Source organism: Nicotiana tomentosiformis, chromosome 9 (assembly GCF_000390325.3).
Source record: "Nicotiana tomentosiformis chromosome 9, ASM39032v3, whole genome shotgun sequence".
NCBI lineage: Eukaryota > Viridiplantae > Streptophyta > Magnoliopsida > Solanales > Solanaceae > Nicotiana > Nicotiana tomentosiformis.
The window spans coordinates 104,053,206-104,070,304 of record NC_090820.1 but is presented as its reverse complement, the minus strand read 5'-3'; the positions used below and the strand labels follow the sequence as shown (position 1 = coordinate 104,070,304).

General features: G+C 41.6%; 2 protein-coding genes across 2 annotated transcripts; both read right to left on the bottom strand.

Moving 5' to 3' along the window:
- Positions 1-5,056: 5,056 nt before the first annotated feature.
- LOC138899306 (uncharacterized) lies at positions 5,057-6,062 on the bottom strand. The gene is made up of 2 exons (XM_070185464.1): positions 5,941-6,062; positions 5,057-5,609 (listed from the first exon to the last, which is right to left on the bottom strand). The coding sequence occupies exons 1-2, from the start codon at positions 6,060-6,062 to the stop codon at positions 5,057-5,059; spliced, it is 675 nt and encodes a 224-aa protein (XP_070041565.1).
- Positions 6,063-9,461: 3,399 nt separating this feature from the next.
- Positions 9,462-16,582, bottom strand: LOC138899305 (uncharacterized; the record flags this gene model as incomplete). Its single annotated transcript, XM_070185463.1, has 5 exons — positions 16,258-16,582; positions 15,692-15,813; positions 10,561-10,784; positions 9,778-10,209; positions 9,462-9,678 (listed from the first exon to the last, which is right to left on the bottom strand). Coding segments are annotated over exons 1-5 (1,320 nt in total), but the record flags the coding sequence as incomplete, so codon positions are not given.
- Positions 16,583-17,099: the final 517 nt, after the last annotated feature.

The following is a 17,099-nucleotide window of genomic DNA, read 5'->3' as shown; positions in this document are numbered from 1 at the left end:
TTTATCACGGGTTTACCTCATTCTCATCGTAAGTTCGATTCCATATGGGTCATAGTCGATAGGCTCAAGAAATCAGCTCATTTCCTACCGGTCAGATATACATATACATCAAAAGACTATGCAAAGTTATATATTAAGGAGATAGTGCGGCTACACGGAGTACCGGTATCTATTATATCTGATCGTGGGGCCCAGTTTACAGTATATTTTTTGAGGTCATTTCAGAAAGGTCTGGGGAGTCAGTTGAATCTCAGCACAGGTTTTCATCCACAGACTGATGGACAAGCCGAGCACACAATTCAGATGCTCAAGGATATGTTACGAGCATGTGTGTTAGATTTTTAAAGAAGTTGGGATGAACATTTACCTCTTATCGAGTTTGCATATAATAACAGTTACCACTCCAGTATCCAGATGGCTCCTTACAAGGCTTTGTGTGGGCGTAAGTGTAGATCTCCTATAGGGTGGTTTGATGTTGGTGAATCTGGGTTACATGGGCTAGACCTGGTTCAACAAGCCGCAGAGAAAATAAAGCTTATCCGGGAGCGACTGTTGACAGCCCAGAGTCGTCAGAAGTCATATTCTAACGTGTAGCGACGAGACTTAGAGTTCGGTGTTAATGACTGGGTATTCTTAAAGGTGTCACCTATGAAGGGCGTGATGAGGTTTGGCAAGAAAGGTGTTGCGACCAAACACACTCACGCAAGTATACGCGGTCGTCAAGTAATAAAGTGACTAAAAGTCGGATGTCGAACCCACGAGGACTTATGATTAACTATTAACTAAATTAGACTATCTTAATTATCTAAATAAGAATTAAATCTAAAAATATTTTATTCTAACTAATTAAATAAGAAAAATATAAATAATAAACTTTGAACAGAGGAAGAGCAGATTTTAATGATATCAATGTAATGAAAACGATCTAGGGTTATGGTCTATCTAACAATCCTATTGTATTCTTCAATTGAATTGACCGACTAATTTATCTAGCTTATTGGTTGACAGGGTTAATATTGCTCATAAGAATCTGTCGAGTTCTTACTCGCCTATTCAAGCTAACCTAACGCCTATATGTCTATGGAGTTAGAATCAACAAGAACGCATTTATAATTCCTGTAAATCAACCAAGCAAGGTAATTAGGTATATGTCTATCCTAACCACGAATCCGTTCCCCGATGCCCGAGTTCAAGAACTTGCCCTACTCAATCCTATATGCAATATAGAATTCCCACTTTCGAGTTCAATTCTAGATTCGTAGATAATATTCAATTGGTGATCAAGCAATTAAATAATTAAGCGCAAGATTGAATAAATAAACTAATATGATAAATCAAGAAGTCAAAATCAATATCCGAATAACAATAGTCATGAAAGAACCACAACCCTAGAACGTGAAGTTTAGCTCCACATAGACATGGTAGCCAAACAACAAATCATACAAAGAAACATAAAAATTACTAAGTTTGGTGGGAGAAAGATGAAACTTGATGAATTCCGGCCTTCACAGCTTTTTCCTGGTTTTTTTTTCTCTTCCCAATATGTTAGATAACCTAAAAGAGGCGTTTTTAGCTTATATATTGCGTACAAAAGTCGTGGGCCAAAGCTCTCCCATTCCTAGTCCAATTCGGCTTCAGGGATTGATGCTAAGGTGGATGCGACGCATCCACCTTGTCCTCCATTTCAATTTTTGCCTGCGAAGGCGGATGCGACGCATCCACCTTGTCCTCTATTTCTCAGCTTCGCATGCGATGGTGGACGCGATGGCACAACTTCACTGCTAAGGTTGCATGCAGGATGATGTTTTCCTAGGTTGGATGCGACGCATCCAACCCTTCTTCCTCTAGCTAAACCACCTTTTCTTCATATTTTGCACTCCGAACACCTTAAATCGTCACACATAACTTAATTAGTCATCAAACCAATAATTACACCATGTTGGGTGTTTTAAAGATTAAATAACATCAAAAAGTGGTTAAAGCATGGGTAAAGTAACATCAACACATATCGAAATATGCCAAACATCAAAAGGCAAGCTTAGCCCACGATATATTAGGCCTTATGGTATCATTCGAAGAGTGGGCGAAGTAGCTTATGAGTTAGAATTGCCCTCGGAATTGGAGTTTGTCCATTCGTTTTTTCACATATCTATGTTACAGAAGTGCATTGGAAATCCTACCTGAGTTGTGCCCACAGATGATGTACAGATTACAGAGGACTTGTCATATGAGGAAATTCTGGTTGCCATCGTAGACCGACGAATCCACAAGCTACATAATAAGGAGGTAGCCTCCGTGAAGGTCTTATGGAGAAGCAAGAATATGGAAGAGATGACGTGGGAAGCAGAGGAAGAAATGAAGTCAAAATACCCCCACCTATTTCAAACTGAAGATATGGCTCAAGGTGGGATACCTCAGCACAGTTCTATTCAGGCCAGCATGCCATCATGTAAGCTCTTATTCTTGACTTTCAGAATTTATAATGGACAGCTGTGTGAGGCCAAATGTTACTATTTGTAGACATTGGCCATGTGTGGCATGTATAGTATATTTTCTGGTTGCCTACGGAGGAGACTCTGGAAAACTTATCCCAAAGTCTCTAAGAATAAACATTCGAGGACGAATGTTTCTAAGGGGATAAGTATGTTACATCTTGCGTTTTCATACGTTAAAGTTTCGTCATAAGTTAATCGACGTAAGTTCGGGAATGATATTATTTTGGGATTATAAGCATTATGCTATTTCAAACACGTGATGAGTAAATTCATGAAGGAGAGAGGGTGAGCAAATAGAAAAAAATGAGTTTCGTCGATGTTTGGCAATTTGGAATAAAATACGGTCCAAGCTATAATACCCCGTATTTATGGACTACTGCCATACAAGGTACCATATGACTATGATAGTATGATGTATAAGGTGTATTAAAAATGAGTAGTATTTTAAGTAGTCTGAGATAATTCTTAATTACGTGGGTAATTAATTAATTATTGGTTTGATGGGAAATTAACCATGTAATCAAGGATTCATGGATAATTGTAAGTGGGGACAAAGCCCCCCCCCCCCCCCCACCACCCTCCCCATGGAAGCAAGTGGAGAAAGTTAATAGTGACTCTTAACTTAGGCAATTAAATTAGGAGGACACTTGGATAATGTCCTTAGCCATTCCTTGCAAACAAAATATCCTAAACTCAGAGATCTCCATAGTTGGACTTTGTCATTTATTTGCCTTTGTTTCTCATCATCTTCTTGATCATTTTCATTCATTTTCTTGTGTAAAATGTCTCGACAATCTAAAGAAGAAGGATTCATAAGTTCATTACAAACTAGTGGCATATGTCTCACAGAACTATGAATAAGTGAGACTAGAAAGGGAAGTTATATTAGTCATCCCTACACTTATATTGAATTAATATCAAAATTCATTTGGTAAGGGAGTTATACATAGAGGCAAAGCCAAGAACGAAGGTGAGAGAATTTGGAAATTCATACGAGACTCCATATTACAATAGCAACGGGATTTTGCGATTCTAAGGGAGTACGGTGCAATCCTTCTCAAGAATATCATACCGATTTTTTCCTACTCCAGGTATGTTAAGGTTAAGCCCTTCCTTCATTTTGGCATGATCTCGTAACTACATGCGTTTGATAACGAGGCATAAAGAGATGTACATACTCCCGAATTTATATATTATCCTAGTCTCATAAGTTATAGTATTTTCCCTTATCGAGACTTCATATTCAATTGAGTATTATCTTCTTCTAGTCAAGAGAGCAGAGGGTCTATATATATATATACAATATTATAGTAGTTTACCCACCATCGAGCTATCGGTGGGCAGACCCCTATTGGGCAACCTCTGATCAGATTGTAAGTTATATACTGATCCTACTGTGGTCGAGCGCCTATGAGCGAGCCCAGAATTGCCGAGATATAGAGCCTAGTATGGCAGAGTGCCTATGAGCGAGCCTACTACGGCGGAGCAGTTACACATTCCGAGCCTTATAGGGCCGGACACTTATTTTACTTACTATATTGAGAGAGTTGAGTCAGTATCAGCAGGTAACTATATCTCCAGATCATCTTTGACTCCCAGTTACTTTCAGTTATTATATTATCAGTTCAGTTTCAGCTTTGAGTTTTTTTATTGCCTTGCATACTTGGTATATTATTTCGTACTGACGTCCCTTTTTCTGGGGACGTTGCATTTCATGCGTGTAGGTTTAGACAGACAGGCGGGTAGACCTCCTCAGTAGGTGTTGCCCGAGTTCAGATTTATCGGTAAGCTCCACGTCTTTCGGAGTTGCCGGGTCTAGAAGTTTTGTGTACATCTTGTGTATATATGTATGTAGATTATGGGTAGGTCAGGCCCCTGTTCCGATCACGGTACATTCATCAGTAGAGGCTTATAGACATAACATATCAGTTAGTGCAGTATGTTGGGATTGTAGGCCTTGTATGTATATTTTGTTGCTTTGTCAGCTGTAGTAGTTATGACGGCCTTGCCGGCCCAACTTTATATTGATGTTTAGTCAGCGTTGGTTTCTATTTAGTTTTATATTTTGCTTCGCAAATTGTCTTGCAATGTGGACCATGGCCAAAGTATGACATTATATGTTCAGATTCCCTTAGTCGCAAGTTGGTACGCAAGGATAGGTGAGGTACCTGGTGCCGGTCTCGCCCCCAGGTTCGGGGCGTGACATAACCACAAAGTCCACTCTCGGTTAAACTTCCAAATTTCCAACTTTTTCCATTTCAAGTCTAATTCCACAACGGACCTCCAAATTACAATTTGGACATACTCCTAAGTCCAAAATCACCAAACGGAGCTAATAGAACCATCAAAACTACATTCCGGATTCCTTTACACATAAGTCAACATTTGGTCAACATTTTCAACTTAAGCTTCCAACTTTGAGACTATATGTCTCAATTCTTTCCGAAATCCCTCTAGAGCCGAACCGACTACCCCGACAAGTCACATAACAGTTATAAAGTAGATAATGAGCAGTAAATGGGGGAGCAGGGCTACAACTCTCAAAATGACTGGCTGTGTCGTTACATCCGCCCTCTCTTAAATAAACGTTCATCCTCGAACATGTCTAGAAACGTAAATGGAGTCTCAAATAGGTGTGGATATCTTCTCCGTATCTCCCGCTCGGTCTCCCAATTAGCCTCCTCAGCTGGCTGACCTATCCACTGCACCTTCACTAAAACTATGTTCTTTGACCTCAACATTCGAACCTGCCAATCCAAAATAGCCACTAGCTCCACATCATAAGTCAAATCACCATCCAACTGAACCATGTTGAAATCCAAAATATGAGACGAATTGCCGATATGCTTCTGGAGCATAGAAACATGAAACACTGGATGCACGCTTGACAAACTAGGTGGCAAGGCAAACTTGTAAGCTACTTCTCCTGTCCTCTGAAGTACCTCAAATGACCCGATATATAGAGGGCTCAACTTTACCTTCTTCTCGAACCTAATAACACCCTTCATGGGCGAATCCTTGAGTAGTACCTTCTCCCTAACCATGAAAAGCAACATCACAAACCTTTCTACTGGCATAACGCTTTTGTCTAGACTGCAGCGTGCGAAGCTGATCCTGAATCAATTTAACCTTGTCCAAAGCATCCTGAACCAAGTCAGTACCCAAAAGCCTAGCCTCACCTGTTTCAAACCAACCCACCGGAGATAAACACCATCTCCCATACAAAGCCTCATACGGAGCCATCTTAATGCTCGACTGGTAGCTGTTGTTGTAGGAAAACTCTGCGACCGGCAGTAACTGATCCCATGAACCCTGAAAGTCAATGGCACAAGCGCGTAACATGTACTCCAATATATGAATGGTACACTCAGACTATCCATCTGTTTGAGGGTGAAATGTTGTACTCAACTCAACCTGAGTGCCCAACTCTCGCTGCACGACTCACCAAAACTGTGATGTAAATTGCGTGCCCCAATCTAAAATGATGGACACTGGCTCACCATGAAGGAGAACGATCTCGCGGATGTAAATCTCAGCCAACCGCTCTGAAGAATAAGTAGTCCCCATTAGAATGAAGTGCATGGACTTGGTCAGCCGATCCACAATCACCCAAATAGCATCGAACTTCCTCGAGGTCCATGGGAGCCGAACTACAAAATCCATGGTGATACGCTCCCATTTCCACTCCGGAATCTCAAGTCTCTGAAGCAATCCATCTGGTCTTTGATGCTCATACTTCACCTACTGACAGTTAAGGCATCGAGCTACGAACCCCACTATGTCATTCTTCATTCTTCTCCACCAATAGTGCTGCCTTCAGTCATGATACATCTTTACGGCAGCCGAATGAATGGAATACCGTGAGCTGTGGGCCTCCTCAAGAATCAACTCACGTAGCCATCTACACTGGGCACACAAATTCGACCCTGCATCCTCAACACCCCATCTTCACCAATAGTAACATCTTTGGCATAACCGTGTCCTTAAGGACACACAAATAAGGATCATCATACTAGCGCTCTCTGATGCGATCATATAAGGAAGACCGAGAAACCACACAAGCTAGAACCCGACTGGGCTCCGAAAAGTCCAATCTCACAAACTGGTTGGCCAAGGCCTGAACATCAACTGCAAGCGATCTCTCACCAATAGGAATGAATGCAAGGCTACCCATACTTAGTGCCTTCCTACTCAAGTGTCACGACCCAACTGGAGGGTCATGACTAGCACCCGGGCCATACTTGCCGAGCACCAACGTACATTTTATCTAACCTTCCTTATTATCTTTAAGGGCCGACAAGATCAATATAAATGGTAGACATGGATCATGAACATCCAACAATGAAAGATAATGTCATGAACATACATAACATGGGACGACAAGACTGTCAAGAAACTATATATAAGGTACGAGCTACCATGAGTCGACACCTGTCTATGAGCCTCTAAAAGAACATAAGTGCTACAACATTGCCGGAACAGGGCCCCGACATACCCATAAGGTCTATAACAAAAATGCATACCAAGACCACGGCAAGTCCGGAGAAAGGATCTTGCCAATAACGCTGAACCGGATAGCCTACTGTGATGGGGGAGCTGCGTCTACCCGTCTATCAGGACCTGCAGCACGACATGCAGCGTCCACAAATAAAAAGGACGTCAGTACGAATAAAGTACTGAGTATGTAAGGCAGAATAGCATAAGTAAGAACAATAATGTAAACAGTGATAGGGAATATACAACCTGTGACATCTGGGTACCTCTGAGGGCTACTGACATGAAATACATGATACATACATATATATATATACATAAACGTTTAAAACATATGCCTTTGTGGGCATCATCATCATCATATCGTACCCGGCCATAATAGGCTCGGTAAAACGTACCCGGCCATCATAGGGCTCGGTAGAATCGTACCCGGCCACGTGGAGCTCGGTAAAACCCAACTGATCAGTGGTTGCACAATAGGTGCCATACCCGGCCGACTATAGCGCGGCTCGGTAGAGTAAAATAGATACATATATATGATGCATGCTGGACTCGTTGGAATCATAATTTGAACCTTTCGGAGTGACGTAAGGTCGGTATCCTTCGTACACGTTATTAGGATTAACTCTTCATCAAGAATCTTATAAGAATCAGGAACTACCAACAACATTGATAATATAAGAATAAGAGAAGTAACATCAATATCAATCGTTTCGTAAGAAGGGCAGCAATGTAAGTACTGCTAGCTTCTAAGAGTAGAGTATCTTTGGGAGCTCGTTCATTACATTATGTACAATCAGAGTCGTGCAAAAGAATGAAGGGGATAGCCTCACATACCTTGTATATACTGCCCAACCTCAAGCTATGCAAATATCACGACTCCTTAGTCTACAATAAGATAAATGACACTATCATTATCGTTTAAGCGTCGTAACTATTATGTATCGACCGCAACCTATTTTACGATGAAACGGACAGCACCTCCCCTATTTATATGACTTCCCACAAGTCAATAAAATCACCAAACAGCCCAAACAACATCATTAATAATCATATTGAGCCTCCAAAACAGTCCACCAACCAACAACATTACTACCAAGCTTTTCGATATATATTTCACAAGTTCTAGCTTCAACGACTTAGCTGCAACTTGGATAATCTTAAATATATATAGAGTAAGAGGTTACTTACCTTTAAACAGAAAGAACAACTCCAATTTGACCTTAATTTTCTACGAAATATCCCTTCAATTCTGCCACAAGAACAAGGAAGCGAAACTAGCAATTAATTCGGGTTTTTCGGCACTAGAATTACTTTAGAAGACTTGAAATCACCTAGGGTTGATATTAAAAACTTGAAGGTGTATTTACAGAACATAAAACACTTAAAACAACCTCCCACACGAGCTGGAACAACACAAAAATCAGCAACAACAAGAAGAACAAGAAACTTACTAGCGCCACGGGATTCCCGACATTTGATTTGTGTTGTTTGCCCTTTGTTTGGGTCTTGGATCATGAGAGAACCTTGAGAGACTGTTTTTAGGGTTATAAGGTCTGAATATACTGAAAAATAATGACTTAAAACGGGGTTGAGGTATCTTATATATGTCCATATGTCTTAAACCGCCTTTGTGGGCCCCATAGAGAGCAGCTTGGCGCACTCTCGCGAAAATGCGAATATCTCTCTATTCCAAGATTGTATCGACAAACGGTTTAATGCGTTGGAAACTAGACTCATAGATCTTCAATTTGATAGGTAGATCACCCCATAATTCCAAGTACATTGGGAGAAAAATGTAGTAACATTTGACCTAAAGTTTAAGTAAAATTATAAACGTAAGTTGCGACAACTTTTATCGACTTTTGTTTCATAACTCGCTTGACTTCAAGACTTATGATACGGATATTATATGATTCAAATACATTAAAACATGACCTCTTGGGAGAATTAATCACCTCTAGTGTTACCCGAAAATACGGGTTACAACATCCTTGATTCGTTTAACTTCAAATACTTGTTAACCACTCTTATACACCCTTGTATCGTTTAAGACCAATAGGATTAACTTATTATCATCTCAAAGATAATCTCTTCTTGGATTTACGTCGACTACCTTACGGCGTGATCTATGATATGCGAATTTGGGTTGTAACATCCTCTCCCCCTTAGGAACATTCGTCCTCGAATGTAAGGGTTTATGGGGTGTCTAACTCATCGTGGATTCCGACGGAGATTTCCGGCTGAGTTTCCCTTATAAAATGGACACTAGCCAAACTTGCAAGCAGTTAAACCCAACCTATGGCCATACAAGACTATACAAAGCATTATGGATATGTACATTATCTGCATATCACCATTTTGTATTAAAAAAAGAGTATTCACAAGCTATTGCTTATCTCATAGAGCCGTTTCACCTTATAATGCGTCCTTCTTTCCCCCGGCATCCTCGTTATCTTCACTCTGGAATAGGTAAGGGTATTTAGACTTCATCTCCTCTTCTGCTTCCCATGTCATTTCTTCTATATTCTTGTTCCTCCATAATACTTTCACGGAAGCTACATCCTTTGTTCTCAGCTTGCGGACTTGTCGATCTAATATAGCCACTGGCACTTCATCATATGATAGATCCTTTGTAACTTGTACATCTTTGATAGGGATGACCCGAGAAGGGTCTCCAATACATTTCCTCAACATAGATACATGGAATACCGGGTGGACAAATTCCAATTCAGATGGCAATTCTAACTCGTAAGCAACCTGTCCAATTCGTCGAAGAATTTTGTACGGCCCAATATACCGCGGACTCAACTTACCCTTCTTCCCAAAACGCATAACACCCTTCATCGGCGAGATCTTCAGGAAAACCCAATCACCAACCTCAAATTCCAGATCACGACGTCGGACGTCGGAATAAGACTTTTGCCTGCTTTGTGCCGTCCTCAGTCGCTCTTGTATCACTTTCACCTTCTCAATGGCTTGGTGAATCAAATCTGGCCCATATAATTCTGTCTCACCGACTTCGAACCATCCAACTGGTGATCTACATCTCCTCCCGTACAGTGCCTCATACGGGGCCATTTTAATACTGGAATGGTAGCTATTATTGTAGGCAAATTCTATAAGTGCCAGATGGTCATCCCAATTCCCCTTGAAATCTAGAACACATGCTCGTAGCATATCTTCAAGCATCTGGATGGTACGTTCAGCCTGTCCGTCAGTCTGCGGATGGAATGCAGTGCTGAGATTTACTTGTGTGCCTAAACCCTTCTGAAAAGACCTCCAAAAGTTAGCCGTAAATTGAGCTCCTCGGTCTGATATAATAGATACCGGCACACCATGAAGCCTAACAATCTCCTTGATATACAACTTCGCATAATCTTCAGCCGTGTAAGTTGTCTTAACTGGTAGAAAATGGGCAGATTTTGTAAGTCGATCAACTATCACCCAGATGGAGTCAAACTTATGATAAGAGCGAGGTAATCCAATAATGAAGTCCATATTAATCACCTCCCATTTCCAGGTCGGAATCTCTATATTCTGAATCAATCCACTGGGTTTCTGATGCTCGATCTTTACTTGTTGACAATTAGGACACTGGGCTACAAATTCTGCAATAGACTTCTTCATGTTATCCCACCAATACTGCTCCTTAACGTCATGATACATCTTTGTCGAGCCAGGATGGATAGAATATCGGGACTGATGAATCTCAATCATAATCTTCTCTCGCAACCCTGCCACACTAGGTACACATAATCGGCCCTGGTATCTTAGTGTCCCATCTCCTCCGATCTTGAAAGCTGTAATCTTACACTGCTGAATTCCCTCTCTCAATCTTACTAAGGTAGGATCTTCATATTGCCGTGCTTTTACCTCGGCTACCAAAGATGATTCTGCTGTATTCTGTACAGTAACACCTCCGTCATCAGAGTCCAACAATCTGATTCTCATATTGGCCAGCAGGTGAAGCTCTTTGGTCAACCCTTGTCTACCTGCCTCAATATGTATTAAGCTTCCCATTCACTTACGGCTGAGAGCGTCTGCCACAACATTGGCTTTACCAGGATGGTGCAATATCTCGATGTCGTAGTCTTTCAGTAATTCAAGACACCTACGCTGCCTCAAATTCAACTCCTTCTGCTTGAAGATGTATTGTAAACTCTTGTGATCTGTGTAGATGTCAACATGGACGCCGTATAAGTAGTGCCGCCATATCTTCAAAGCATATATTACTGCAGCCAATTCCAAATCATGAGTCGGGTAATTCTTTTCATGCTTCTTCAATTGTCTTGATGCATAAGCAATCACCTTCCCACGTTGCATCAATACGCACCCCAAACCTATACCTGAGGCATCACAATATACCACATAACCTTCTGTTCCTTCTGGGAGAGTGAGCACTGGCGCGGATGTCAATCGATTCTTTAGCTCCTGAAAACTATGTTCACAAGCATCAGACCACTGGAACTTAGTTTTCTGTGTTAACTTAGTCAATGGTGCTGATATAGAGGAAAACCCTTCTACAAACCGCCTATAATATCCTGCTAGCCCCAGGAAGCTGCGGACTTCTGACGGTGTTGTAGGTCTCGGCCAATTCTTCACTGCATCGATCTTCTGAGTGTCGACACTAATACCCTCATCAGATATCACATGGCCAAGGAATGCTACTGAGTTCAGCAAGAATTCACATTTAGAGAGCTTAGCATATAACTTATGATCCTGAAGGGTCTGGGCATAAGCCTGAATACGGGAAATATCCATGCCCTCTACCAAGGAGGCTGTTGTGCACTCATTTATCAGATGTGGTCCCAACCCGTTCACGAACAGGTGCACCCTATCACTCATCTCGGCCACCATATGGGGAGTATACCTTGCTAAAGAATCAAACTGTATACTATACTCTCGTACACTCATATTACCCTGTCGAAGGTTCAAGAACTTATCAGCTCTAGCTCGTCGTATCTCAACTGGCAAGTAGTGACGAAGAAAGGCCTCAGAAAATTCCTTCCACACGGCTGGAGGAGCGTTCGGACCCCTAGATCTCTCCCAACTATCATACCAGAAAACCGCTAAATCCCGTAACCGATAAGAAGCCAACTCTACTGCCTCCGTATCACTAGCATGCATAACCCGCAATGTACGATGAATCTGATCAATAAATATTTGTGGGTCCTCCTTGGGGTCTGATCCGGTAAACACTGGAGGGTCTAGATTAATAAAATCACGAACTCTCGCACTAACCGGTTTATCAGCAGCACCGGTATTCTGCCTCTGAGCCTGAGCAGCTACCAAGCTAGTCAACAATTGCACCGCACTGCGCATATCGTGGTCTGTAGTGCCAGACGGAGGAACTGGATGTACTGGGTGCCTCCTAATATCCTCTGGAGGAGACGGAGAGGTATGAGACGGCATCTCACTCTGAGCCTCACTTTGGCCTGCTCTGGCTGGAGGCACCTGAATGTTACCCTCTCCCACAGCTGTATCAAGCCGTTTACTAATCGCTTGCTTCCTAGTCGAAGGCATCGCTAAAAGAAAACAAGGTGAATATTAGATATGAACACTTACGACTCAACTCTACGCACGATCTAGATTCAGGAAGAAGGTAACAACCCTAGATGTCACGTAGCCTCCTGATTATAAATGTGGCGCGCTACACATCCATAATCAAAACTCTACTAGACACGGCTCATAGACAACCCCTAGGACAGACTTGCTCTGATACCAAGTTTGTCACGACCCAACTGGAGGGTCATGACTAGCACCCGGGCCATACTTGCCGAGCACCAACGTACATTTTATCTAACCTTCCTTATTATCTTTAAGGGCCGACAAGATCAATATAAATGGTAGACATGGATCATGAACATCCAACAATGAAAGATAATGTCATGAACATACATAACATGGGACGACAAGACTGTCAAGAAACTATATATAAGGTACGAGCTACCATGAGTCGACACCTGTCTATGAGCCTCTAAAAGAACATAAGTGCTACAACATTGCCGGAACAGGGCCCCGACATACCCATAAGGTCTATAACAAAAATGCATACCAAGACCACGGCAAGTCCGGAGAAAGGATCTTGCCAATAACGCTGAACCGGATAGCCTACTGTGATGGGGGAGCTGCGTCTACCCGTCTATCAGGACCTGCAGCACGACATGCAGCGTCCACAAATAAAAAGGACGTCAGTACGAATAAAGTACTGAGTATGTAAGGCAGAATAGCATAAGTAAGAACAATAATGTAAACAGTGATAGGGAATATACAACCTGTGACATCTGGGTACCTCTGAGGGCTACTGACATGAAATACATGATACATACATATATATATACATAAACGTTTAAAACATATGCCTTTGTGGGCATCATCATCATCATATCGTACCCGGCCATAATAGGCTCGGTAAAACGTACCCGGCCATCATAGGGCTCGGTAGAATCGTACCCGGCCACGTGGAGCTCGGTAAAACCCAACTGATCAGTGGTTGCACAATAGGTGCCATACCCGGCCGACTATAGCGCGGCTCGGTAGAGTAAAATAGATACATATATATGATGCATGCTGGACTCGTTGGAATCATAATTTGAACCTTTCGGAGTGACGTAAGGTCGGTATCCTTCGTACACGTTATTAGGATTAACTCTTCATCAAGAATCTTATAAGAATCAGGAACTACCAACAACATTGATAATATAAGAATAAGAGAAGTAACATCAATATCAATCGTTTCATAAGAAGGGCAGCAATGTAAGTACTGCTAGCTTCTAAGAGTAGAGTATCTTTGGGAGCTCGTTCATTACATTATGTACAATCGGAGTCGTGCAAAAGAATGAAGGGGATAGCCTCACATACCTTGTATATACTGCCCAACCTCAAGCTATGCAAATATCACGACTCCTTAGTCTACAATAAGATAAATGACACTATCATTATCGTTTAAGCGTCGTAACTATTATGTATCGACCACAACCTATTTTACGATGAAACGGACAGCACCTCCCCTATTTATATGACTTCCCACAAGTCAATACAATCACCAAACAGCCCAAACAACATCATTAATAATCATATTGAGCCTCCAAAACAGTCCACCAACCAACAACATTACTACCAAGCTTTTCGATATATATTTCACAAGTTCTAGCTTCAACGACTTAGCTGCAACTTGGATAATCTTAAATATATATAGAGTAAGAGGTTCACTTACCTTTAAACAGAAAGAACAACTCCAATTTGACCTTAATTTTCTACGAAATATCCCTTCAATTCTGCCACAAGAACAAGGAAGCGAAACTAGCAATTAATTCGGGTTTTTCGGCACTAGAATTACTTTAGAAGACTTGAAATCACCTAGGGTTGATATTAAAAACTTGAAGGTGTATTTACAGAACATAAAGCACTTAAAACAACCTCCCACACGAGCTGGAACAACACAAAAATCAGCAACAACAAGAAGAACAAGAAACTTACTAGCGCCACGGGATTCCCGACATTTGATTTGTGTTGTTTGCCCTTTGTTTGGGTCTTGGATCATGAGAGAACCTTGAGAGACTGTTTTTAGGGTTATAAGGTCTGAATATACTGAAAAATAATGACTTAAAACGGGGTTGAGTTATCTTATATATGTCCAAATGTCTTAAACCGCCTTTGTGGGCCCCATAGAGAGCAGCTTGGCGCACTCTCGCGAAAACGCGAATATCTCTCTATTTCGAGATCGTATCGACGAACGGTTTAATGCGTTGGAAACTAGACTCATAGATCTTCAATTTGATAGGTAGATCACCCCATAATTCCAAGTACATTGGGAGTAAAATGCAGTAACATTTGACCTAAAGTTTAAGTAAAATTATAAACCTAAGTTGCGACAACTTTTATCGACTTTTGTTTCATAACTCGCTTGACTTCAAGACTTATGATACGGATATTATATGATTCAAATACATTAAAACATGACCTCTTGGGACAATTAATCACCTCTAGTGTTACCCGAAAATACGGGTTACAACATCCTTGATTAGCTTAACTTCAAATACTTGTTAACCACTCTTATACACCCTTGTATCGTTTAAGACCAATAGGATTAACTTATTATCATCTCAAAGATAATCTCTTCTTGGATTTACGTCGATTACCTTACGGCGTGATCTATGATATGCGAATTTGGGTTGTAACATCAAGGCATCGGTCACCACATTGGCCTTCCTAGGATGATACAGAATGATGATATCTTAATCCTTTAACAGTTCCAACCATCTCCGCTGCCTCAAATTTTGATCCATTTGTTTGAACAAGTGTTGGAGACTCCGATGATCCATAAATACCTCACAAGACACACCGTAGAGAAAATGCCTCCAAATCTTCAATGTATGAACGATGGCAGCCAACTCCAAATCATGAACATGGTAGTTCTTCTCATGGGGCTTCAACTAGTGTGAAGCATAAGCAATCACTCTACCCTTCTGCATCAAGACACACCCAATACTGATCCGAAAAGCATCATAATACACTATATAAGAACCTGAAGCTGAAGACAAAACTAGAACTGGAGCCTTGGTCAAGACAGTCTTGAGCTTCTTAAAGCTCTCTTCACACTCATCCGACCACCTGAAAGTAGCACCCTTTTAGGTTACTTTGGTCAAAGGCGATGCAATAGACAAGAAACCCTCCATGAAGCGACGATAGTAACTGACCAAGCCGAGAATGATCCGAATCTCCGTAGCTGAGGACGGTCTAGGCCAACTCTGAACCACCTTTATCATCTTTGGATCCACCTGAATCCGCTCACTGGACACCACGTTCCCCAAGAACGCCACTAAGCTAAGCAGAAACTCATATTTGGAGAACTTGGCATAAAGCTTCCCCTCCCTCAACAGTTGTAACACAATCCTTAAATGATGGGCATGCTCCTCCTAGCTATGAGAGTACACCAGGATATCATCAATGAATACTATAACAAAAGAGTCGAGATAAGGCTTACATACAATGTTCATCAGATGCATGAATATAGTTGGGGCGTTGGTCAGCCCAAAAGACATCACAAGCAACTCATAATGACCATAACGGGTCCTGAATGCTGCATTTAGAATATCTGAGTCCCGAATCTACAACTGGTGATACCCAGACCTCAAATCAATCTTGGAGAACACCCTCACTCCCTGAAGCTGGTCAAATAGATCATTAATACGCGGCAACAAATACTTGTTCTTGATTGTAACTTTGTTCAACTGCCTATAGTCGATGCACATCCATATAGTACCATCCTTCTTCTTCACAAACATAGGTGGTGCACCCCAAGGCGACACACTAGACCTAATAAACCCCTTATCTAGAAGTTCCTGAAGATTCTCTTTCAATTCCTTCAACTCAGCCGGTGCCATATGATACGGTGGAATAGAAATGGGCTGAGTGCCCGGCACCAAGCCAATACCAAAGTCAATATCCCTATCGGGCGACATGCCCAGCAGGTCTGCAGAAAATACATCCAAAAAATCTCGCTCCACCGGAACAGAATCAATAGTGGGAGTATCAGCACCAACATCCCTCACAAAGGCCAAATAAGATAAAACACCTTTCCCAACCATCCGCTGGGCCTTCAAATGTGAAATCACTCTACTGGTAACATAGTCTAGAGAACCTCTCTACTCAATCCTTGACAAACCCGACATTGCTAACCTCACAGTCTTAGCGTGGCTATCCAGAACAACATAACATGGAGACAACCAATCCATACCCTAGATCATGTTGAAATCAACCATACCAAGCAATAAAAGATTAACTCTAGTCTCCAATCCCCCAATAGTCACTACACATGACCGATATACATGGTCCACCACAATAGTATCGCCCACTCGCGTGGATACATGAACAGATGAAACTAAGGACTCACAGGGCATATCCAGATAATGATTAAAATACGATGATACATACGAATAAGTGGAACCAGGGTCAAATAATACAGAAGCATCCATGTGGCATACTTAGATAATACATGTGATCACTGTGTCTGAAGAAACGACATCTGGCCTAGCAGGAATAGCATAGAATCGGCCCTGACTGCCACCTTATCGGCTTCCCATTCTTGGGCGACCCCTAGCTGCT